Source organism: Sorghum bicolor, chromosome 6 (assembly GCF_000003195.3).
Source record: "Sorghum bicolor cultivar BTx623 chromosome 6, Sorghum_bicolor_NCBIv3, whole genome shotgun sequence".
Classification (NCBI taxonomy): Eukaryota; Viridiplantae; Streptophyta; class Magnoliopsida; order Poales; family Poaceae; genus Sorghum; species Sorghum bicolor.
This window is the reverse complement of record NC_012875.2, coordinates 53,321,585-53,342,341: the sequence shown is the minus strand read 5'-3', so window position 1 is coordinate 53,342,341 and position 20,757 is coordinate 53,321,585. Positions and strand designations below refer to the sequence as shown.

Genomic DNA, 20,757 nt, shown 5'->3' with positions numbered 1-20,757 from the left:
CTGAAGTGCCAGAATCGTATAATCTCTCGAGGGAAGGACCCTGATATTATTTTTTTTTCTCCTCGAGGAATAATGTGTTGTGTATATCTGTCTTCCTCCATGTGTAGAAGTGAATTTCTGCCAAAAAAAAGAAAGAAAGAAAGAAAGAAAAGAAGGAAGGGAAGGAAAGAAAGAAAGAAACTTTAACCGGTAACGGGCCTGTCTGACTGCTGCTCATGGCATGGGCCGATAATGCCTAAATCAAAATTTGTATACACCCTTTAGGCATTGTTTGGATGTTGTCGTATTCACCTCAATCCACATGTGTTGGAATGGATCTAAACCACCCCAATACATGTGGATTGATGCGACTACATCCAAACAATGCCTTATTTTGAAGTTGAAAGGAGAGAGGGTTACAATTCCACACAAGTTCATCTCGCAGTCTTCAGTCGTCGCAGGCGTATCGAAAAGTATTGTATGACGAATGACTTTTCAAAACGTGTATTGTATGCAGCTAGAATTTGAACTCATGCAGAGGAAGTTATTATTGCATCAACCAACCTCAAACTGCTCAGTCGCTCAGTGGATCCAAGAAGCATAGAACTCTGAACTCGTATCGAACGCTCGACAGACCCTCAAATGGACCAGCCATCCAAAGCCAGCACAGAGACCTGCTCCAACTAAGATGATGACGTGATGAGAGGGACCCCCCCCCCCCCCCCCCCCTCCACCCTCCAATCGGCTGCTCGCCACATTCTCTCCCCCTGACACAAGGTCCCACACTGGCGTGGTCTACTACTCCATGCCTGCGCGTGCGGCTCCGGGCCCTCCTGTCCATGCTCCATGGGCGCACGATCTGATGATCTGCGCTGCTGGCTCGCTGTCTACTCTTCAGGGTCAGCTAAACCTGTCGTGTTAACCGAGGTAGGGACGAAGAACGAGCGAGCCACTAGTGATTCCATTCCGGGGAATCTGAAGTTGTTTATTAGTACTCCCTGTAGTACTCGGATCGGACAGCAAAGCAATCAGTTTCGTTAGCCAACTTACACGCTCTTAACTACCAAGGGCTTGTTTAGTTCACCCCGAAATTCAAAAACTTTTTAAGATTCCTTATCACATCAAATCTTTTGGCACATGTATGAAGTACTAAATATAGAAGAAAATAAAAACTAATAGCACAGTTTATCTGTAATTTATGAGATTGATCTTTTGAGCCTAGTTAGTTTATGATTGGACAATATTTACCACAAACAAACGAAAATGCTACAGTACCAAAATCCGAAATCTTTTCGGGACTAAACAAGGCCCAATTTGTGGAGGTTTGACCTCACAGGGCTTTGTTAAAGACACTGTACCCAACTAGCATTATTGTTTGTGTGAAATCATGCGTGCCATTCGTGGGTTGTGTATTTTTTTTCCCCACTTGTGTTCGGTCATGTGTCTCAGCTGCATATGTAACCGTGCTTAGATGCGTTGTACCCTTCTGATGTGTATTCCGTGGTTTGCCACACTGCTTGGCGCCGACATCTCGATTCCTCTACGAACGAAGTTACAGTGACTTTGTCACTAACAGGTGGCGCGCGCCGGGCGACGCTAACCGGATCGATCCAGACAAAATCACTGTGGATTCAAATGTAGAGAAGACTCAGCTCTTTGCGCCACCTTTTTTGTTTTCTTTTCCTTTTTATGAGAAAAAAAAGCAGTAGAGACCTTGGACTATAATCATCCAGGGACCGACCAGGCCGGGGCTGCAGGCTCCAGGTACACCGGACCGCCACCACCACTTCACCACCACCCACCAAGAGCTGATTTCGTCTGCACTCGCCATCTGTTTCCCACGCATGGTGCGTGACTACGTACGTGATCCTTCCAAACACAATCATAGAAGGCCACCTTGCGGTTTGTTGGCGCCATCTATCCCAACCCAAGGCCTTTTCGCATCAAAATCCAAAAAGTTTTCAAGATTTCACGTCACATCGAATCTTGCGGCACATGTATGAAGCACTAAATATAGACGAAAACAAAAATTAGTTACACAGTTTGCCTGTAAATCACGAGACGAATCTTTTGATTCTATTTAGTTTTTGATTGGACAATATTTGCCACAAACAAACGAAAGTGGTACGGTAGCGAAATGCAAAAAAATTTCACATCACGCAGTGAAAGTGACGGGCAGGCCGTTACACTTACACTGTGCGCGCAGTCTCCCACTCCCCAGTGCTCCACCAGGCACCAGCAACCGTGGATCCCTAAACCCAACGCAGATCCCAACAGGGCTTTTTCTAATGGCCCATGCGACTGCCCCAGCATGTGCTCCTAATCGTCTCCGACGTAAACTAACCCCGTCGCGATCAGTGTCTGAAATCCCTTCTGACCCTAGCTCTCCTCTCTCGTCTTGCCATGTGCTCCCAGGTCACCCGCTCCTCCCGCGATCAAATCACCAAACTGTCAAAGCGACAAATGGGAATTATGGGTAGTGTAGCAGAGCACGGCAGCACGCAATTAAGCAGCTCACGCAGTAAGAAAAATACCACTGAATAGCTGATAAATTTGACAAATAAACTGAAACATCTTGTCCCTCCCGGTGCTGGACGTACTGAATTATTGGAGCCGGCCCGGCGCTTACTGATAGCTAGGTACCGGCAAATCCAGCTCTTCAGGGATGCCATCAGTACGTGCCTGATTGCGACGCTAGCTCTCGACCCTTCTTATCTGCTCCAACAACTAAAGGGGTGCGACTAATACACGTACTAGCTTTGCTTCCAGTCGATCGGAGCCGGTTCAATTATTATGGGGCGGAGCCTGACCTGACCTGACTCTTTGATCGGATCACACCTAATTGCTTTCCTAATACTACTCCAATAATATATATACACTGACAGACAGTCATTTTATTTTTTGTCCCCCAAAAAAGATATATAAGGCCTTGTTTACTTCCACCCAGAAACGCAAAATTTTTCAAAATTCCCCGTCACATCGAATCTTTAGACACATGCATAGAGTATTAAATATAAATGAAAATAAAAACTAATTGCACAGTTTGGTCGAAATTGACGAGACGAATCTTTTGAGCCTAGTTAGTCTATGGTTGGACAATAATTACCACAAATAAACGAAAGTGCTACAGTGTCACGAAAATTTTCATTTCGGGAAGTAAACAAGGCCTAAATGGGAGTCGGTAGGCAGCGTTTGGCCCACACAGCCGGTGGATGAACGAAAGCGATGGTGGGCACGATGAAAGAAAAAGGCATGCAAAGGGGGGCGAGTCCGGCCGTCACGTTCTACTAATAAAGATCGATGCAGGGTTGGCTTAGCTAGCTAGCTAGCCTAAAGCATCTGATCCCGTTTCTTTGTTTAGTCAGTTATTAACCATATATACTATATATCCATGCTGCTTTCTCTGGCCTTGTTTACTGCTTGTAGCATGTTGTGCCTGTGTGTTGGGCCCCCTGCTTGTGACACTGCTATAATATCTTCAAGTTCAAGGGTTAGATTATTGGATCGATTAGGTGACGATGCTTGCGCCACTGCTAGGTGTCAGCGGGATGGAGCTTGGCAGATTGGTCGAGGACATGGAGTTCGCTGGTGCACTGCCAAAGTGCCAATTGCCATGCGTGGGTTCGTTTTCTGGAGAGACGTGCAGGAAGCAGTTATCGCCCAAAGATTAAACTATCTGAAAGCTACTCCATAGTATAACCGGCCAAGGTGTCGGTCAGCTGCGGGAGGGATCGCCGTCGCCGTGGGCGTCTTTAGAAAATGGCGGCGATGGGAGCAGGGACTTGTGCTTGTGCTGTTCTGCATCGGTGTTGCACTGCTGCAGCCTGCAGGCTGGCAGCCTCTGCTCTGCGTGGCAACTTTGTCCCAGTTGCACGTAACCGCCGGATGCCTGACTGACACGGTCCTGGTGGTCGGCCGATTTGGCTGCTGAGCGAAGATACGCTTGTTCCTTGGTCGTGCTGCCGTGGAGGCAGATTGATTCTTCGCCCATTTCTCTCTGTTATTGGGAGACCAGCTGTGTGGTACGGTGTAGTAGTGGCAAAACAATGATGCGTTTTCCACTCATATCCAAAAGAAAACAAAAGTGTTTTGTTTCTTTTCTTTAATTTGAGGGGGAAAAAAGAGATACTGCTAGCTAATTTTCTACTAGCAGAGAGCAGTCGGTGGCGTTTCAGAAAGAGGCAGCAACCTGTACTAGTAGGGTTATTTTTTCCTCCTTGGCACACCTACGCTTATTTGAGTTAATGCCGATGTGGACGTGCACAGATATGCCTTTTTATAAATATCGCTTGCCAAATATCCCCTTTGTTCTGGTGCCAAAAAAAAAGTTGAGTGGCGACTAGGTCGTTACACGTCGCCGACTATGCAAACTCACAAATTATGTACGTATACAATAACCATTTATGTACAGCTCATAATCCAACAGTTAAAATCATCTAGCTAGAACAAACCCTCACAAATATATTACATTGGTTATATGTCTGGTTGTAGTTGAGGGCATGAAGGTCGATCTCTTTTGCTCGCTGCTCTGTGCGAGCGGAGGACGAAGGGCGTCAACTGTGGATCTTCATCGGGCTTGCACCGAGCTTGAGGTCGATGTCCTATGCAGATGGAGAAGGGGAGGTATAGCTGTAGAGGTGGATTTGGCTAGGCGAGAAAGAAAATAAAAGAAAGATGGGCAAGGCTTAGAGGAGTAATAGAGAGAGGGGAGAGACATTATAGGTAGTCAATCAATCTTGCCACTTATTAGCTAATGGATCTAAACAAGTTTCAACTGATAACTACGTAGCTACTCAATCCATTCTCTTTTATAAGACAATTTAATATGTCATGGTTTCCAAATTATACTTTAGCCATTTATATACTTTATGCTTCCCATAAATTTGTATTATAATAATTGAAAATTGTTAGCCAACCTATTGGTCAAAGATTTTAAAGATTGAACCCTCATATGGGTGCACACCTTATAAAAGAGAACGAAGGGTACTAGGTTAAAACACAATCTTAGTTGTTAGCATCTCGCTTTCGCTTCACAAGAAAAAAAAAGAAACAACAGAAGGAAAAGATATATAAATGTTCACTATATTTCCCTTTGTTTTGCTCACCCACTTGGCATTTCATCATTGCTCTTTTTGGGCAGAATTGGCTTTTGTCACCTTGTTATCTTGGTTGTGGAAGAACATATGCTATTGAGCTTAATTGGGAGGTGTAGAATTAAGCTAAAATCCTCTTAGGAAAAATGTCTCCTACGTTGTTTAGTCGTAGATACTAAAAACCATGGATGGGATGGCATTATGTATTATATAGAATATCACCTTTTCCCATATAATATTCACATGCCATTGATAAAAAGTAGTGTTTATGACCAATAATAATTGTTCAAATTTTCTACTACCTCCATCCAATTCTAAGTTTGGTCTAAGTCAAACTATCTTTTCTTTAACTATGTTTAAATAAAGCAATGTCAATATTTATGTCTCTAAATAAATATATGATGAAAACATATTCCATAAAAAATATAATTATACTTATTTAGTATGATAACATCAATATTTTTTATATAGATTTGGTTAAAATTAAGATAATTTGACTTAAGACTATGCTAGAGTTATTTATATAGAAGTATATATATCTTGCTACATCAATCTAGAAGAATTAAAAGGCAAATCAGAAAAGGCTCTTTCAAAGCCTGAAGTCATTGACAAGACTTGTTCTCCATTCACTGGAGGCCACTCAAAATAGTGCAATTTTATTGGATGCTTTATCCAACTAGCTCAATGCTTGGTCGATGTCAACATAATTTTCCAAGTCATATGCACATGGACTCATCCCAAAAACCATGTCTTTTTTTTAATACTTACTAGATTAAAAGAATTGTGCATCATTGTATTAATAAAAAAGAAAATTAGACTGGTTACAAACAATTTGACGGCCAGATTAATGTTTTGTTTGCAATATACACGGCGTAAGATTTGACCGCACATATCAAATGAATGAAACTAAAATGTGGGCACGACACAGCAAACAAACAGATTTTTCGGCAAGCCAATTATGAAGACGACGAAACCCTCAAAATTGAGCTCATATATGGGTGGGCCGGGACCAGGTTGAAATTGGGTTGATGATTGATGGTGACTTGCCTTCTAATCCACCCTCTCAGCACATAATTTGCTGCCCTTTTGCGTGCACAGTTTGTTGAGGTCTCCGTCGCCCCAGCGTTGGCTCCTTCTTAGCTCCACTCTGTGCATCAGACCCTTGTTTTTGTAAAATAAAAACGTGTAGTACGGCATCCACCACAGTACTAGCATCCATCCATGCCCGTCGGGCAGGCCGTCACATGCGCATCTTGTAAGCTAGTTCTCTGGTCACGTTCGCTCCAGGCTATTGTTCTCAATAGTGATGGGAGCATGCATAGTACACTTGAACAAATTACACTACCGAAAAAAAAAACATGACTTTTTAGAGAACAACAGAATAAATAATTTGACCGATAATATACGCTCATAAACATAACCCAATAGTGGACCCAACGCTTAATTATTGTAGCCCGAGCGAGCTCAATTGTGCCGATTAGGTCGCATCGCATGATTTGGAGCTCCGCCACTGAACATAACTCAAAATTTACTGTCGGTAATGTATGATCTTATGTCTTTTCTTATAGAAAGTTAGGAACAACAAACTTCGGATATCCGCAGGGTTTATGTGCCTAGATTTGAAACTAGCAGTGGCAAGTACTAGTTAAGATTTTTCTTTTAATATCAAAAGGATCTTCAAATGATTGGCCCTGAATAATATTCGAGTGAAATGGTACATTGGACACAGAGCTTTATTTGGATCTATCTAGCCATCTTGTACAACGCTATGGCTGCACTTCTGACCCTCTGGAATCGCGGTTGTTTCTCTAATGCAAGCTGTCACGGGCTGAAGCATGCATGTGTGCGATCTTGCATGCGAATCCCAAACAACCTTTTCCATTTTTTTTATTACCCGAGAATGGGATACTGCTGCTAGACCCTTTTTTTTTTGTAGCCAATGATGATGGCGTACGTTCGTCCGTAGAAAATTTCCGCTTGTATGTTCCACGAATCCATTCACATGAAACTGGGCTGGAGCACAGAGTCCTTTCGAGAACACCTTTTGTGTGGCACACGGAAAGGCGAGCGAGTCAGGCACGACACACCGATCGGTTTGCTCTTGGGATCGGATCGGAACCAAAGTACACACACGCACCCAGCACCACATGGACTGTTCCCTTCGTGCAATTTTCCCCCTCCTGACTGTGAGAGAAAGCCTGACCCGACCGATGACATGTCCAAAATCCGTGTCATTTACCTCCGGCTTTTTGATGAGACGTGACATGATTGACGTCCAACACGTCCTACAGCAGCAGTCACCCACACCCACTGTAGTAGATGGTACAAGCTTAACCCCAAACACCTTGACATTTGCGTGACACAAGATATTGAAAAAGATCACAGGAACAAAAAGAAAAACGTGCAATATCTGATACAATGAAAAGGCAATTAAGCACTAAATGGTCTGCACATTAAATATGCTCGTAGTCAAATCTATGGCTGGTGATTAATTAGTAGTAGTATCTTTGCAACGGTAAAAATCTGCGTAATTGTATGTTACGTCCCTAAACTTTACCCAGTGTGACTGACTAATAATAACCAGCCACTACTGGACACGCATCATGCTACTCACTAGCCACCAACTCACCCTCTCATAAGAGACATCGACAGAACAAGCCAGATCGATCGACTCACCACGGAAAGAAAACAAAAGAAATCAATATAATAGTGTTAATAATTGCATGTTAATCCCGCTTTATAGCCCAAACCAGCAGGCGCAGCAAATTTAAATATTGAAAAACCGTTGCTAGCGTGCGAAGATTCCTCTGATATTTATCAGTAAGTATTTTTTTTTCTTTTGGTTTTATTTAGTTGCTGGCCCATTTCTTGTTGCACTCCACCCCCTGAAACCCCGGCGTTTTCTCAGTTACAGCCCCCGCCTCGCCCGCCGCCTCGTGCTCTTCTCGTTCACTTGCCTTGCCTCGCTTCCCATTTCCGAGTGCCGCCCGCCCGCCACCCGGTTCCGCCTCCGCCACCGCCACCGCTTGGCGTCTCTCCCGCGGCCGCGAAGTGCGCGCTCGAGTCATCAGAGGGGGGCGCGGAGGAGGTCGGTCGAGAAGAGGAGGCCCCGTGCGCGAAGAGTGCCGGCGCGGGGACCAGACCAGCAGAGGCGGCGGCGTACGTGCGCGCCGCGCGCGCGCGCGCGTACGTGCGTATGGGGTCGAGGCGGCGGCGGCACCACCACCACGGCCGGTGGGTGGTGCCCGCCGTGGCGCCGGCCGCGGCGGCGTTCGCAGCGGCGGGGTTGCTCTTCCTCGTCGTCGCGTTCCACTGCTTCCTGTCGCCGCCGCAAAGCGACGGCGGTGGCGGTGGTGCCAGTGGCAGCTCCCGTGTCTTCCGGCGCCCGAACCCGCCGTTCCTGGTACGCTTCCTACGATTCCGGGGGCGACGGGGGTCCTCGGTTCATCAATGGTCAAACTCGGCTCGTCGTCGATTTCGTCATCCTCCATTCCTCCTCCTTGCTTAACGCGCGGCTCCTGTTCTTCTCTCTCCCCCCTTTTGTTTCTCCGAGCAGTTGAACAAGCCAGCGGAGGTGCGCAGAAATGTAATCGGCGCCGTGGATTTCGCTGTTCCCGTGAGTGCAGAATTCCGTGTTCGGTTCGTTCCATTCTTTCCCCGCTCGGGGGGGATTGAGCCGTCATTTCGCCGAATTTCGTGATGGTTGGTTTGCAGAGCGGTGGGAGCAAGCTTGGGGAGCAGCTCTGGGAGTCGAAGGCGGCGGGCAACTTCTTCGGCTGCAGCAACGCCACCAAGCAATTCGCCGGTACGCGTTCCTCGCAACATATGGCGATTTCTTTTTGTCTACGTTAACGTTCCGCTGGGAGAAGAGTTGATTGATGTTGCGCGTGTGTTGGGTGCCAATCTGCCAATAAAAGCTTACATTTTTTTTCTATCTCTATCTCTATGGTTCGGTAGATGCCGAGGCTGTGACCAAGTCGGACCGTTACTTGATGATCGCGACCAGCGGCGGACTGAATCAGCAGCGAACAGGGGTAAGAACAATACAAACTGCCAAATGAACAGTGCTGGCTGGTATAGCATCAGGTCAGGGCAACTCATTCATCAGTTAAAAAAAAATCCAAAGCTATCTGGTTGTGCTGTGGTTAAATTTAAGGTTATGCTTGGTTCCAGTACATCCAGAGTTTCTCTGAATTCTTATTCTCCGTGCCTATGCCTGATAATTATTAGAGATATTGGGAGCATGTACTAATCTAGGACCTTGTTTAGTTCCTCAAAAATTTTGCAAAATTTTTCAGATTCCCCGTCACATCGAATCTTTAGATATATGTATGAAGTATTAAATATAAATAAAAATAAAAACTAATTGCACAGTTTGGTCGAAATTGACGAGACGAATCTTTTGAGCCTAGTTACTCCATAATTGGACAATATTTGTCAAATACAAACGAAAATATTATTATTTCTATTTTGCAAAAAAATTTGGAAGTAAACAAGGCCTAGGAGTACATACTACCATTGTAGCTTTTCTTCAGTTGTACTCGTCCAGCGTGTCATTTAATCCAACTAGTCATTTAATCCAACTACTATTTGATGCGATCGGCAATTGGCCAGTCACTCCTATACGCCAACCACTTGTTTTGAACGGCCCCGTACGTCACCGCGCCCGTGCATTTCTGTCTTTTGTTGGTATGCTCCAACTACTTTCTGGCGCCCTCAGCGGCTACTGTATATGTGTTTCATTTCCTGCCAGTTGGCACTTGCGTACACCTACTGTCAGAAATGTGTAAATATAAATAATGCTTGCCAACTCGGGTCGTCAATAATCTTATCATGTTTCCAATTCTGTAGCATAACCCATACAAAAGTATAATTACACTGAAGTAATTTTGATAACTAATCTAAATAGTATGTTTATGTTGATTTATTTCAATGTTTTTGAAAAGTTAGCCATTTTGCAAGCTAGTGAATGTTTGTGAGATCACGTCCTCGTTTCTCAATAGGAGAATAAATTAATCATAACAAAAAAAGATCTTCTCTTCCAACATCATTTGTTTTGGAATGATGATTTGTCGATTTATCATTTGACTGAATCTTTCGCCCATAAATAATGGGAAATTCTGCTACTTATCTGATTTCCAGATCATAGATGCTGTCGTTGCAGCCCGCATACTGAATGCAACACTTGTCATTCCAAAGCTGGATGAAGAATCCTTCTGGAAAGATGCGAGGTCAGACCTCAGAGTCATTACTCTCTCTTGTTAGTTGCAACAAAGTACATTGTCCTAATCTTTAGTTCTGCATTGCAGCGACTTTGCAGAGATATTTGATGTTGATTCATTCATATCCTCACTCTCGAATGATGTAAAGATCGTACGACAAGTACCTGACAGGAATGGGAAACCACCTTCGCCATATAAGATGCGTATTCCTAGAAAGTGTACTCCTAAATGCTATGAGAGCCGAGTGTTGCCTGCTCTTCTAAAGAAGCATGTAAGCATTAAAGTTTTTGAATTTCACATGTTTCCTTAAGTTTGACATTTTTTTTTCAGTGAAAAAAATGCTCAGTTCTGACATCAGTTCTTGTATGTTGACCCACAGGTTGTTCAGTTAACCAAATTTGACTACCGATTATCAAATAAGCTAGAGACTGATCTTCAAAAGCTTAGGTGTAGAGTCAATTATCATGCACTAAGGTTTACAGACCCAATCTTCAGAATGGGTGAAATGCTTGTCCAAAGAATGAGGGAAAAAAGTGGGCGCTTCATTGCTCTTCACCTAAGGTGATATTAGATCACTTTTTTTTTCTTGTCCAGCACTTCAGGTTTCATATATAGTACACACTAACTCTGATGACCTATCTATTGACAGATTTGAGCCTGACATGCTTGCGTTCTCTGGTTGCTACTATGGGGGTGGAGACATTGAGAGAAGAGAACTTGGTGAGATTCGTAAGAGGTGGAAGACCCTGCATGTAAGGGAGTAGTATTGTATTCCGTTTTAACTAGTGATGCTTCTGAAAGTAAAATCATTTTAGTTTTTTTCTTATGTGACACATTTAAATATTGTACAGGCAAGCAACCCTGACAGAGAACGGCGGCACGGAAAGTGCCCTCTAACACCAGAGGAAGTAGGGCTCATGCTTAGGGCATTGGGATTTGGGAAGGACGTGCACCTTTATGTTGCATCAGGAGATGTATATGGAGGCGAGGAGACACTGGCACCTCTGAAAGCACTCTTCCCAAACTTTCACTCAAAGGAAACTCTAGCAAACAAGGAGTTAGCTCCTTTCTTACCATATTCATCTCGCATGGCTGCTCTTGATTTTATTGTATGCGACAGGAGTGATGTTTTTGTGACAAACAACAATGGCAACATGGCCAGAATGTTGGCTGGTCGAAGGTACCCTTTTTCTTTATGTTTTTCCTTTAGACTTTAGTGCTAACCTAGACTCAGTGGCAATTGATTGAACAAAGTGGATTTGTTTTATCTTTCTTACACTCTAAGGCAACGGTGATTGACTGATAAATTGTGGATTTTCAGGAGATATTTTGGGCACAAGAGGACCATAAGGCCCAACACTAAGAAACTTTACTCATTGTTTCTGAATCGAACCAGCATGAGTTGGGACACATTTGCATCTAAAGTTCAGACCTTCCAAAAGGGATTCATGGGGGAGCCCAATGAGATTAAACTAGGAAGAGGCGAATTCCATGAGCATCCTGCAGATTGCATTTGTGCAAAATCGAAGGGAAAAACTGGACAGAGCAGGCCTCACCTAGTTAAAGGAGCTGGAGAAGCTGTGGAGAGCCACTCTATTGATGGGGAACTTGACTGGAAGGATTTGGACTACGGAGAGCATACACCCTTGGGCAGGGATTCATCTAATGAAACAGAATCAGATGATATTCGTGTTGGTGGATCAGACATTCCTGAATTGGAGGATATGATGTCAGACTAGACACAGATAGATAGTTCATTATAGTTATAGGTTTGTTTTTATTTACAAAGGGCTTGGTGATAAATTATTTTGAGGACAGAAGCTGCTACATAATTTATCTTTCTCCTGTTTATTCTTGGAGATTGGAGACACATAGAAACAGCTCAACAAAGAAGAAAGGCCTGGAAGAGCTTCCTTCAGAAAAGACAGGTAAACACAAAATTCTTGAAGTAAGCAAATGTTATTTGGTTTCAATGCATTTGATTCTTTGAAAATTTAAGTTTACCTCATCAAAATCTCCGTATATTTGTATCATCACATAATTTCAGTCTCATCATACCTTTGACCCAATTGGCATTAAATCATCAGTATTGACACACTCTGTCTTGTGAATGCAGAAGGAAGCCTATATATAGTTCAGTACGAGGTAGCAACTGTACAGTGTTTGATCGGTCCTCAAACAATGCTGACTGGAGAAATGGAAGTCATTTTGACAGTCATGGTTTCTCTTTCATATAGCTTGTACCGTAGATAGGAACAAAAGAATTCCCTCTTATGTTTTACTGTGTAGTATTATAATGCGATTTTGATGGGTCTATCACCATTCTTGATTTTGTTTTTTCATAATGTCCGTTACCAATTTTGCTGACCTCCATTTAAATCTGTATATATAACCTGAAACATGAGAGTGTAACGGGAAATTTTGTCCGAGCATACATCATTTCGCAAATATAGAATTGTCTTACGAGATTTTTTACGGTGCTTGGAGGAACCGGTGGTTCCTCCTGTTAACCTTCTTTGCGGCAGGTGTTAATAAAAAGTTATAATTAAGGGTAGTTTAGTACTTTGCCTAATGTACTGATTCTCAGCTTCTAAATCCAATTCCACGAACTGCTTCGTGTCGTGCTTCGCGAGATCTACGATGTCTCCCAGCTCGTCGCCAATCGAGTCAACACCGCCAAGGTGGATGCCTACAGCTAAAGTTTGGGCATAGACCACGGCGCTTTCTAGTAGACTTGCAGGCTGAAACTTGAACCGGCGACTCGAGCTGGAGGAGCAACAGCTGCCGCTGACCTTGGATGCGCACACACCGCTGCACCTCCAGGCCAGGAGCAGCTGCCGCCGGAGCTGGACCAGAGAGCTTGCACACTGGTCAGGCCTCACGTGCTATGAGAGGGAGGGAGGTCACTGGTGTGCAGGACCTCGCAGGTCATCGGCTCGCCGCCCGCCTCGCTGCAAATCACGAGGGTGGGCTACTGCCTCACCAGCTCTTTAGGACGTCGCTCACCAGTCAGCTCCGCGCACAAGGAGAAGGATGCAGGTGTGGGGCTTGCCCACTGGGGCCGCGCGCCACTGAGATCTCGTGTCACCGCCAGCCACCGAGGGCCGCGCACAGGGCTGGGCGTCGCCGAGCCCCGAAGGGAGGTGCCGGGCCTGCCCACCAGGGGCCGCGCGCCGCCGAGCCCCGACGCCAGCCAGCAGCCACCGGGGGGCACACGCCAGTGAGATTTCGCGCCACCGCCAGCCACCGAGGGCCGCCGCTCAAGAAGACGATAAGAGAGACAGAGATCGGTACAGATTTGAGAAGCAGCTCCTGTTTGTGTGCAAATGAGAAGCAGCTTCTATTCCAGTGCGCATGAGAAGCGGACTTCATTTTCTGATTCAAAAAAAATGGGAGATGTAAAAATACTATTATACCCTTTTTATTTATTTATAGACTAGTTCCGGGTCCACTTATTCTTTGGTTCGAGCCCACAACTTAAGTTCCTTTCATCAGTTCCTTTCTGTTTTAAAACCATTGGACCTAAGCAAACGGATGTTCCCATTTATTCCAAGCATAGTAAAATTTCTCTTGTCTTACAGTTCCTCCTTTAATTAAAAAAACATAACAAAACGTGCACCTGTCCCCAGATTAATTTCGTCGACATGTTGCATTTGCTTCATCCGTCAACATTTCAGTGCGCTGAATATTCCTTCAGACTGTTCTTTACAGACAGATATCTCTCCATACTCTGCATCTGTGGTCTGTAATATATTTGTTTTCTTTTCTGTTCACTGCGAAGCATGTATGTGTCCTCGTCTGTTTTGATCAAAGCTGCCAGTCACACTGCGACACCAGTCTTGGCAGTTGGCAATCGACTAGTACGAGCGGAGGGACGCGGCAAGTCCGCCACCGCGAGGACGTCATCGATCATCGTCCACCTCTGCTCAACGCTCCTGGGCCCGGTTGCCACCCCGGGCAATCTTGCCTCATCATCCTCCACAACCTCCCCTGGCAAGCTTCGGAAATGGCCTCCGGTCCATTTATACAGCCCAGTCAGACTTCCCTTTTACTTTGGGCCTTTTCCCCGTGTGCCATTATAAAAGATGCTCGATTCCCCTGTGCCATTAAAAAGTTCGCTCGTCCCTGTGTGACCAGACACTAATTTCTTTTGTCCTGTGTGCCATTCCGTTGCCTTTCTGTTTGTTTTTGGCCGTTTGGGTGCTCTGACGTGTGGGACCGGGCTGAGAAAAAGACCACACTGCCCTTTCGCTGGTGAGAAACAGGAGGAGCGCCTAGGCCTGGGCAAGCTCCATCTGGCTGCTGGAAGGCGGGACGCAAGCGGCGCGCCACGCTAAGCATACGCAATTATTAATATTGCACTGTTGTTATTATTATTTATTATTTATTATAATGAAAACGAAGAAAAGGAAAACGCTTGAGCCCCGGAACCTTCCTTCCCTCCAGTCGCTGCTCCTCTTCCACGTCCTCCCCGCCCGCCTCCACGCCGCCTCCTTCCTCTCCCGACGCCACCACCCCACGCTCGCCGGCGAGCCGCTGGAGCTCGGGCCCGCCGTGTCCCGCGCCGTGACGCGGCCCGACGCGGTAGTGCGCGCGGACGGCGTCATCCACGGCGTGGACCGCCTCCTGGTCCCGCGCTCCGTCCAGGACGCCTTCAACCGCCGCCGCAGCCTCGCGTCGTCCATCTCCGTCGCGCTCCCCACGGGCGCCCCCGAGGTGGACCCGCGCACGCACCGCCTCCTCAAAAAACCCGCCCCGCCGCTGGGTGCCCCGCCGGCGCTCCCTGTCTGGGACGCGATGGCACCCGGCCCATCCATCGCGCCGGCGCCGGCGCCGGGTCCAGGCACCGGGACGCACCGCTTCGACGGGCACGGGCAGGTGAAGGACTTCATCCAGACCCTCCTCCTCTACGGCGGGTACAACGAGCTGGCCGGCATCCTCGTGAACCTCACCTCGCTCGCCACCGAGATGGGCCGCCTCGTCTCCGAGGGCTACGTCCTCACCGTGCTGGCCCCCAACGACGAGGCCATGGCGCGGCTCACCACGGACCAGCTCAGCGAGCCGGGGTCGCCGGAGTCCACGATGGCGCCGCCGGACCCGCGGCGTTGGCCGCGAACGCCCGCGCCGGGAGCCGCACCGCCTTCCCGCCCACTGTCACGCCCGACAGCGCCAGGTAGTAGTAGACGGCGTACGACTGCTTGTCGCCCGCCGCGCTCTTCACCAGGGGCACGTACTGCATGGGCACGGACCACGAGGTAGCTGGCGCTGACCATGAGGACCCCCGACACGAGCGTCCAGAGGCAGGGCCCCATGCCGTAGCGGACGTGCGCGAGCTTGAGCTCCGCGATGGAGATGGAGAGCTGGCCCACGTCGGTGCCGACGAGCTTGAGCTCGGCGATGTAGCGCGGGGTGCGGAGCGGCGCCAGAGGATGAGCACAATGACGAGTTCATTTCAGACAATCCTATACCTATAGACTATAGTCATAGACATATACTAGAGCTAGCACGTACTGGACGCCATTGGAGAAGACGACGGCCGGTAGAGGGATCGGAGTGTGGCAGCACTGCTAGCTTAGCTAGTGCGTCTGTAGGATCAATGGCACCGGTGGTAGTAGAGCTGATGACGACGACGGCCAGGGACCTGCAGCTCGCTGATGACACGGCTGCTGCTACTCACCAGCAAGCACGCGTGCACCAGGTGGGAGACGACGACGAGGAAGGCATCAAGCTGGCCATGGCGGCGGCGCCAGCGGCCGAGGCGTTCGCGGTGCAGGAGCCACCGGCGGACGAGGAGGCCTTGGCGGAGCGGCAGGCGGAGGTGGCCCGGCTCCTGGCCGGGTTCCGGCGGCACCTCGAGGACCGGTCCGCGCACCACCTGGGGTACCCGTACAACCTGGACTTCGACTTCGCCTCGCTGGCGCCGTTCCTGCAGGGCCTCTGCATCAACAACCTCGGCGACCCCTTCGTGGAGAGCAACTACGGCGTGCACTCCCGGCCGCTGGAGGTGGCGGTGCTCGACTGGTTCGCCCGCCTCTGGGACCTCGTCCCCGGCGACTACTGGGGCTACGTCACCAGCTGCGGCTCCGTGAGATGGCACAGAAGAAGTAAGCAATTTCATTTTCTACGGGCATCAGTGTCAAATGGTTTAGCCGTTATCCACCGTTAGAGGCAAAAGGCAACGGAATGGCACACAGGCCAAAAGAAATTAGTGTCTGGTCACACAGGGACGAGTGAACTTTTTAATGGCACAGGGGAATCGAGCATCTTTTATAATGGCACACAGGGAAAAGGCCCTTTTACTTTGGCCCAGGCGGCCATGTCTTTTTTTTTTGACAAGTATTGCCATGTCTTTGTTTGGTTAGAGCATATCCAACGCTCACAACACAAAATCGTAATTGTATCGGGCCTCTTTGCGGGCCCATTTGCTCTTTCTTACAGGCTCTACTCCAAGTAGACCTCAACTCTGTATCCATTATTATAACTTCTTGTTGCGGCTAATAAATTTTCTTGCACTTTGTCAAAAAAAAAGAGCACCTAATAGTCCTTCTCAATTCATTATTTTTTTTTGAAAAGAAAAAAAGTCTATCCTCCTAACCTTTTAGCACTTAGGGGAAGAAAACCTTTGTGCACAAAGATAGGCGAACTCTAGGTCACGCTTATCTTCTTTCCCGCGTGTAGTGGCTGGTTAATCTAAAGATGTAAGAATGTGAAAAAGAATAAAGAGTAGGAAAGAATTTATGCAAATATACAAGAGAAAAATAATATATAAAAGTGGTTAGAATAATTTAGAAATAGTATAAGTTTTTTGATGTAAAATTATATTTTAGGGATCAGGATGACATAAGAACAAGTTTGAGGGTGATTTGCATATTTAAGGATCTAGATGATACAGTCGAACAAGTTTGAAGATCTAAACGAGTGATTTATGAGTTTAGTGACTAGGATGACACAGGTGAACAAGTTTGAGGACCTAAATAGTCGATTTGCGAGTTTAGGAACTGGAATGATAGAGACGAACACGTTCAGGAACCGCTAGTGAACTTTAGTCTGAAATTAAAGAGTGACGCAGCAGGCTTTATTCAAATCTCCAGTCCCACCTAAATCTATCAATAAGATCATCATTCTATCTATAAGTAAACGCATCTGCTAATTGTAAGAATCTCTCTACATTTACCACATGAATGCACATTAGCTATTAGGTCAACGCATTGCCCCCACATGGTCACGAGGACAAGTCTATATATATATATATCCCTCCTTGCAGGCCCGTTCTATGCAATCCCCTAAACGTAGCTGAAGTAGTTCAGTAGTTTTATACCCCACTCCATCCCCTAAACCCTTTGGCAATCTACGCGATCGACCTACAAGTCTACACCGACGTACACGATGGTAAGGCCTGCAAAACTTGAGAAATATATACGTGTAGCTAGCAACTAGATAGCATGATCGACGGTCGACGCCATATCTCGTATATGCTCATGCAGGAGACACGCTGATGAATCGATCTTGCAGTGCGCCGCCGGCATAATCTGCTCGGGCATTATGCTCGCCGTCGCCAGCTTCCTCGCGTGCTGCGCTGCCGGCGACGCTGGCAGGGAGCTCGTGTTTGACGTCGTGGCCCACGGCGCGAGAGGCGACGGCAGCACGGACGACACCAAGGTACGTGTGCGTGCGATTCATCTTCTTCTTGGTCCGTCCGACGGCCGGCGGCGGCGCAGGCGGCAGAGGACGACGGACGGCCGTGCTCACGAGATCGTTTCGTGGTGTCTCTCTCTCGATCAAGGCGTTCGAGGCGGCGTGGAACGCGGCATGCGGCGCCAAGGGGCCGTCGGCGGTGATGGTCGTGCCGGCGCAGAGGACGTTCCTCGTCGGCCCCGTCAGCTTCCAGGGGCCCTGCGCCTCCCAAAGAGTCACCGTGCAGGTATGCGTAATGCGCCCGTCTAGTGCCCATGTCGTGCATGTCAGTTGTCTGTCCGTTTCTGCTCCACCGTGACAAACAGACAGATTGTATTCTCTGTTTTTTCCTCTTTTTTTTAATGTTTTTGAAACGCTCTTTGTCGTCTGTTCGACTGCCGACTAGACTGTAGATATGGATGGTCAAACTTAATACTTCTTTCGTCCACAAATAAATGCACGTCTTGCTTTTCGAGGAGTCAAAATTTTTAAAATTTAACTAAAAATGCAAAGGAAGTAAGAAAAAAAATGTCATGGAGAAACCTAGTAGATGTAGAGCGCTTTGCACCTCCTGATACTTGCCGGCTTTACCCTGCACAGATCCAGGGCACGATCATGGCGCCGCCGTCGACGGCGGCGAGCGCATGGAGGAACGGGACAAATCTCTACTGGCTGATGTTCGATCGCGTGGACGGGCTGAGGGTGACCGGCAACGGCGTGCTCGACGGCAGTGGCCAGAGTTGGTGGGTCAGGAGATGCCACAGCGATGCCGTGAGTACACCGCTACGTTTTACACGCTCTTCAACAGACAGAACATGCGTTGGATCTGCACCGACGGTACGCAACACTGTGCGGATCATTTCTCATGTGTTCGTTCCTCTCTCTCTCTCGATGAAGCTTTTGCATTTGATTCACGAATTTGTTCGTCTCTGTGGCATGGCAGGCGCTGAAGCTGGTGAGCTGCAACAACCTGGAGCTGAGCCAGTTCAGCAGCCGCAACAGCCCGCAGATGCACATCGCCATCGTCGAGAGCAGCGGCGTCAACGTGTGGGGGCTCAACATCGCCGCGCCGGGGAACAGCCCCAACACGGACGGCGTCCACGTCGAGCGGAGCCACGGCGTGCAGATCACCAATTCTACCATCGGCACGGGCGACGACTGCGTCTCCATAAGCTCCGGCAGCCGATTCGTCACCGTCGACGGCATCCAGTGCGGGCCTGGCCACGGAGTAAGGTAACCCATCGATCGACATGACTGAAAGGGCAACTAACCCGGTGCTGCGTGGACGTTCTAGCACAAGATGATCTGATGCATGTGTACTAACCCAGCACCTATATATGTATGGTTTTCATGTTGGCCAGCATTGGGAGTCTCGGCAAGAACGGCGAAATCGCCGCCGTGGAGTACATCGACGTGAAGAACGTTTACTTCACAAATACAATGAATGGAGCTAGGATCAAGACGTGGGAGGTAAAGTGAAAGTTGTGATTACTGAACATTGACGGATAAAAAAAAAACCTAGCACTATTATGAGTAAAATGTCAAGGCTGTGTTTAATCTGGTGTTTTTCTTGTCTAATTGCCATAGGGTGCGCAAGGGTACGCAAGATCCATCTCATTTACCGACATAGAATTCGACAACGTGGACCACCCCATAATCATCGACCAGTTCTACCGAGACCACACTGCCGAGGTACGTACGGTGTACTATTTCATCTTTCTATGATCAGCTCGGTTCCATTTACTGACGAAGTAGTACACTGAAGTCGCACACACACTACATGCTCACCCCTTCAGAGCTATCACAATTAATTCACAGGCAGTTTATATGAGCAGCACTGCGAGCAATGCAACCGATGTTGATGTATTTCTGGGTTTGCAGCTGGCCGTGGCGATCAGCAACGTAACGTACACCAACCTGAAGGGGACCTCAGCCCTGCCAACCGCGGTGGCGTTTGACTGTGGCGCCGGCGCCGGCGCCGGCGGCAGCTGCACAGATATCCATGTCAACTCCGTTATGATCACGAGATCCGGTGGCCAGCAAACAGTCGCCCGCTGTAGAAACGCAAAGGTGTCCATCTCCGGACAAGTTTACCCGGAGATACCATGCCACTGAAATAGGAATTGTACGTGTAATCTCTCGAGTAGACAGGAGCTGCTGCTATATTTTTTTTTTACCCCGAAGAAACATATTCCAAGAGGGTAAAGAGTTTCTTCTATTCACTTGAGAATAATGGAGTTGACTCGGTTCTAATAAAAACTTGGTTCAAAAATCTCACAACTGCATTGTTGCGATCTGAGATCCCTAATAATGTGTAACTGTTCTCGAATTTTTCGAAAGGATATTATGAGTGTGAAATAAATTTGCGCCATATCAAGAAAAACATTGACTAATCTCTTAGAAAATCATATATGCCAATGTTGAAGCCACCGAGACAAGAGATTAGGAAATCGGCGAACATGTTTATATTTTTCTGAGTTAAAACAAAATTTCTATGAGTTTTCTAACATTAAATATGATTTTAGTATTTTCAAATGCATATTTAGTCTATAAAAATATGTGGATAATTTTATAAAAAAATATTTCTGTAACTTTTAATTTTAATAAAGTCTAGTTGACCTTCCTGAGCTATTGTGGATTTACCTCCCTTGTTGCTGACGGTCATATAGGACAACTAGCCCAAATTAGCCATAACCACTCTTAAAATAATTACTCAGAAAGATAAATCGGACGATTCAAAAGTTGATATATGAAGTGTAAAAATCTGGTTTTCAGATTAAGAGAGGCAA

General features: G+C 47.0%; 3 protein-coding genes across 4 annotated transcripts; all 3 read left to right on the top strand.

Annotated features, from left to right (window-relative positions):
• LOC8057578 (uncharacterized protein At1g04910) lies at positions 7,957 to 12,728 on the top strand. Of its 2 annotated transcripts, none has more exons than XM_021463817.1 (11): positions 7,957 to 8,475; positions 8,629 to 8,688; positions 8,787 to 8,877; positions 9,030 to 9,106; positions 10,215 to 10,303; positions 10,382 to 10,565; positions 10,674 to 10,855; positions 10,944 to 11,046; positions 11,146 to 11,474; positions 11,616 to 12,222; positions 12,411 to 12,728. In XM_021463817.1, the coding sequence occupies exons 1-10, from the start codon at positions 8,269 to 8,271 to the stop codon at positions 12,031 to 12,033; spliced, it is 1,740 nt and encodes a 579-aa protein (XP_021319492.1). In that variant the 5' UTR covers positions 7,957 to 8,268; the 3' UTR covers positions 12,034 to 12,222; positions 12,411 to 12,728. The 2 variants fall into 2 exon arrangements, with proteins under 2 accessions (XP_021319492.1, XP_021319494.1); XM_021463819.1 differs by having other exon boundaries at positions 8,410 to 8,525.
• On the top strand, positions 14,687 to 15,768 carry LOC8057577 (fasciclin-like arabinogalactan protein 15). The gene is made up of 2 exons (XM_021463637.1): positions 14,687 to 15,447; positions 15,519 to 15,768. Exons 1-2 carry the CDS (start codon positions 14,687 to 14,689, stop codon positions 15,766 to 15,768), a joined length of 1,011 nt encoding a protein of 336 aa, XP_021319312.1.
• LOC8056602 (probable polygalacturonase At3g15720) lies at positions 15,891 to 20,143 on the top strand. The gene is made up of 8 exons (XM_021463636.1): positions 15,891 to 16,379; positions 17,807 to 17,953; positions 18,078 to 18,215; positions 18,569 to 18,805; positions 18,912 to 19,201; positions 19,330 to 19,438; positions 19,556 to 19,660; positions 19,850 to 20,143. The coding sequence occupies exons 1-8, from the start codon at positions 15,891 to 15,893 to the stop codon at positions 20,081 to 20,083; spliced, it is 1,749 nt and encodes a 582-aa protein (XP_021319311.1). The 3' UTR covers positions 20,084 to 20,143.

Excerpts from the sequence above, each read along its gene's own strand:
- LOC8057578 (XM_021463817.1), top strand. The coding sequence starts at position 8,269 with ATGGGGTCGAGGCGGCGGCGGCACCACCACCACGGCCGGTGGGTGGTG. Across the intron at positions 8,689-8,786 it reads CCGTGGATTTCGCTGTTCCC|AGCGGTGGGAGCAAGCTTGG; the intron begins GTGAGTGCAGAA and ends GTTGGTTTGCAG. Across the intron at positions 11,047-11,145 it reads AGAGGTGGAAGACCCTGCAT|GCAAGCAACCCTGACAGAGA; the intron begins GTAAGGGAGTAG and ends AATATTGTACAG.
- LOC8056602 (XM_021463636.1), top strand. The coding sequence starts at position 15,891 with ATGGCACCGGTGGTAGTAGAGCTGATGACGACGACGGCCAGGGACCTG. Across the intron at positions 18,806-18,911 it reads GCGTTGGATCTGCACCGACG|GCGCTGAAGCTGGTGAGCTG; the intron begins GTACGCAACACT and ends GTGGCATGGCAG. Across the intron at positions 19,202-19,329 it reads GGGCCTGGCCACGGAGTAAG|CATTGGGAGTCTCGGCAAGA; the intron begins GTAACCCATCGA and ends CATGTTGGCCAG.
- LOC8057577 (XM_021463637.1), top strand. The coding sequence starts at position 14,687 with ATGAAAACGAAGAAAAGGAAAACGCTTGAGCCCCGGAACCTTCCTTCC. Across the intron at positions 15,448-15,518 it reads GCACCGCCTTCCCGCCCACT|GGGCACGTACTGCATGGGCA; the intron begins GTCACGCCCGAC and ends GCTCTTCACCAG.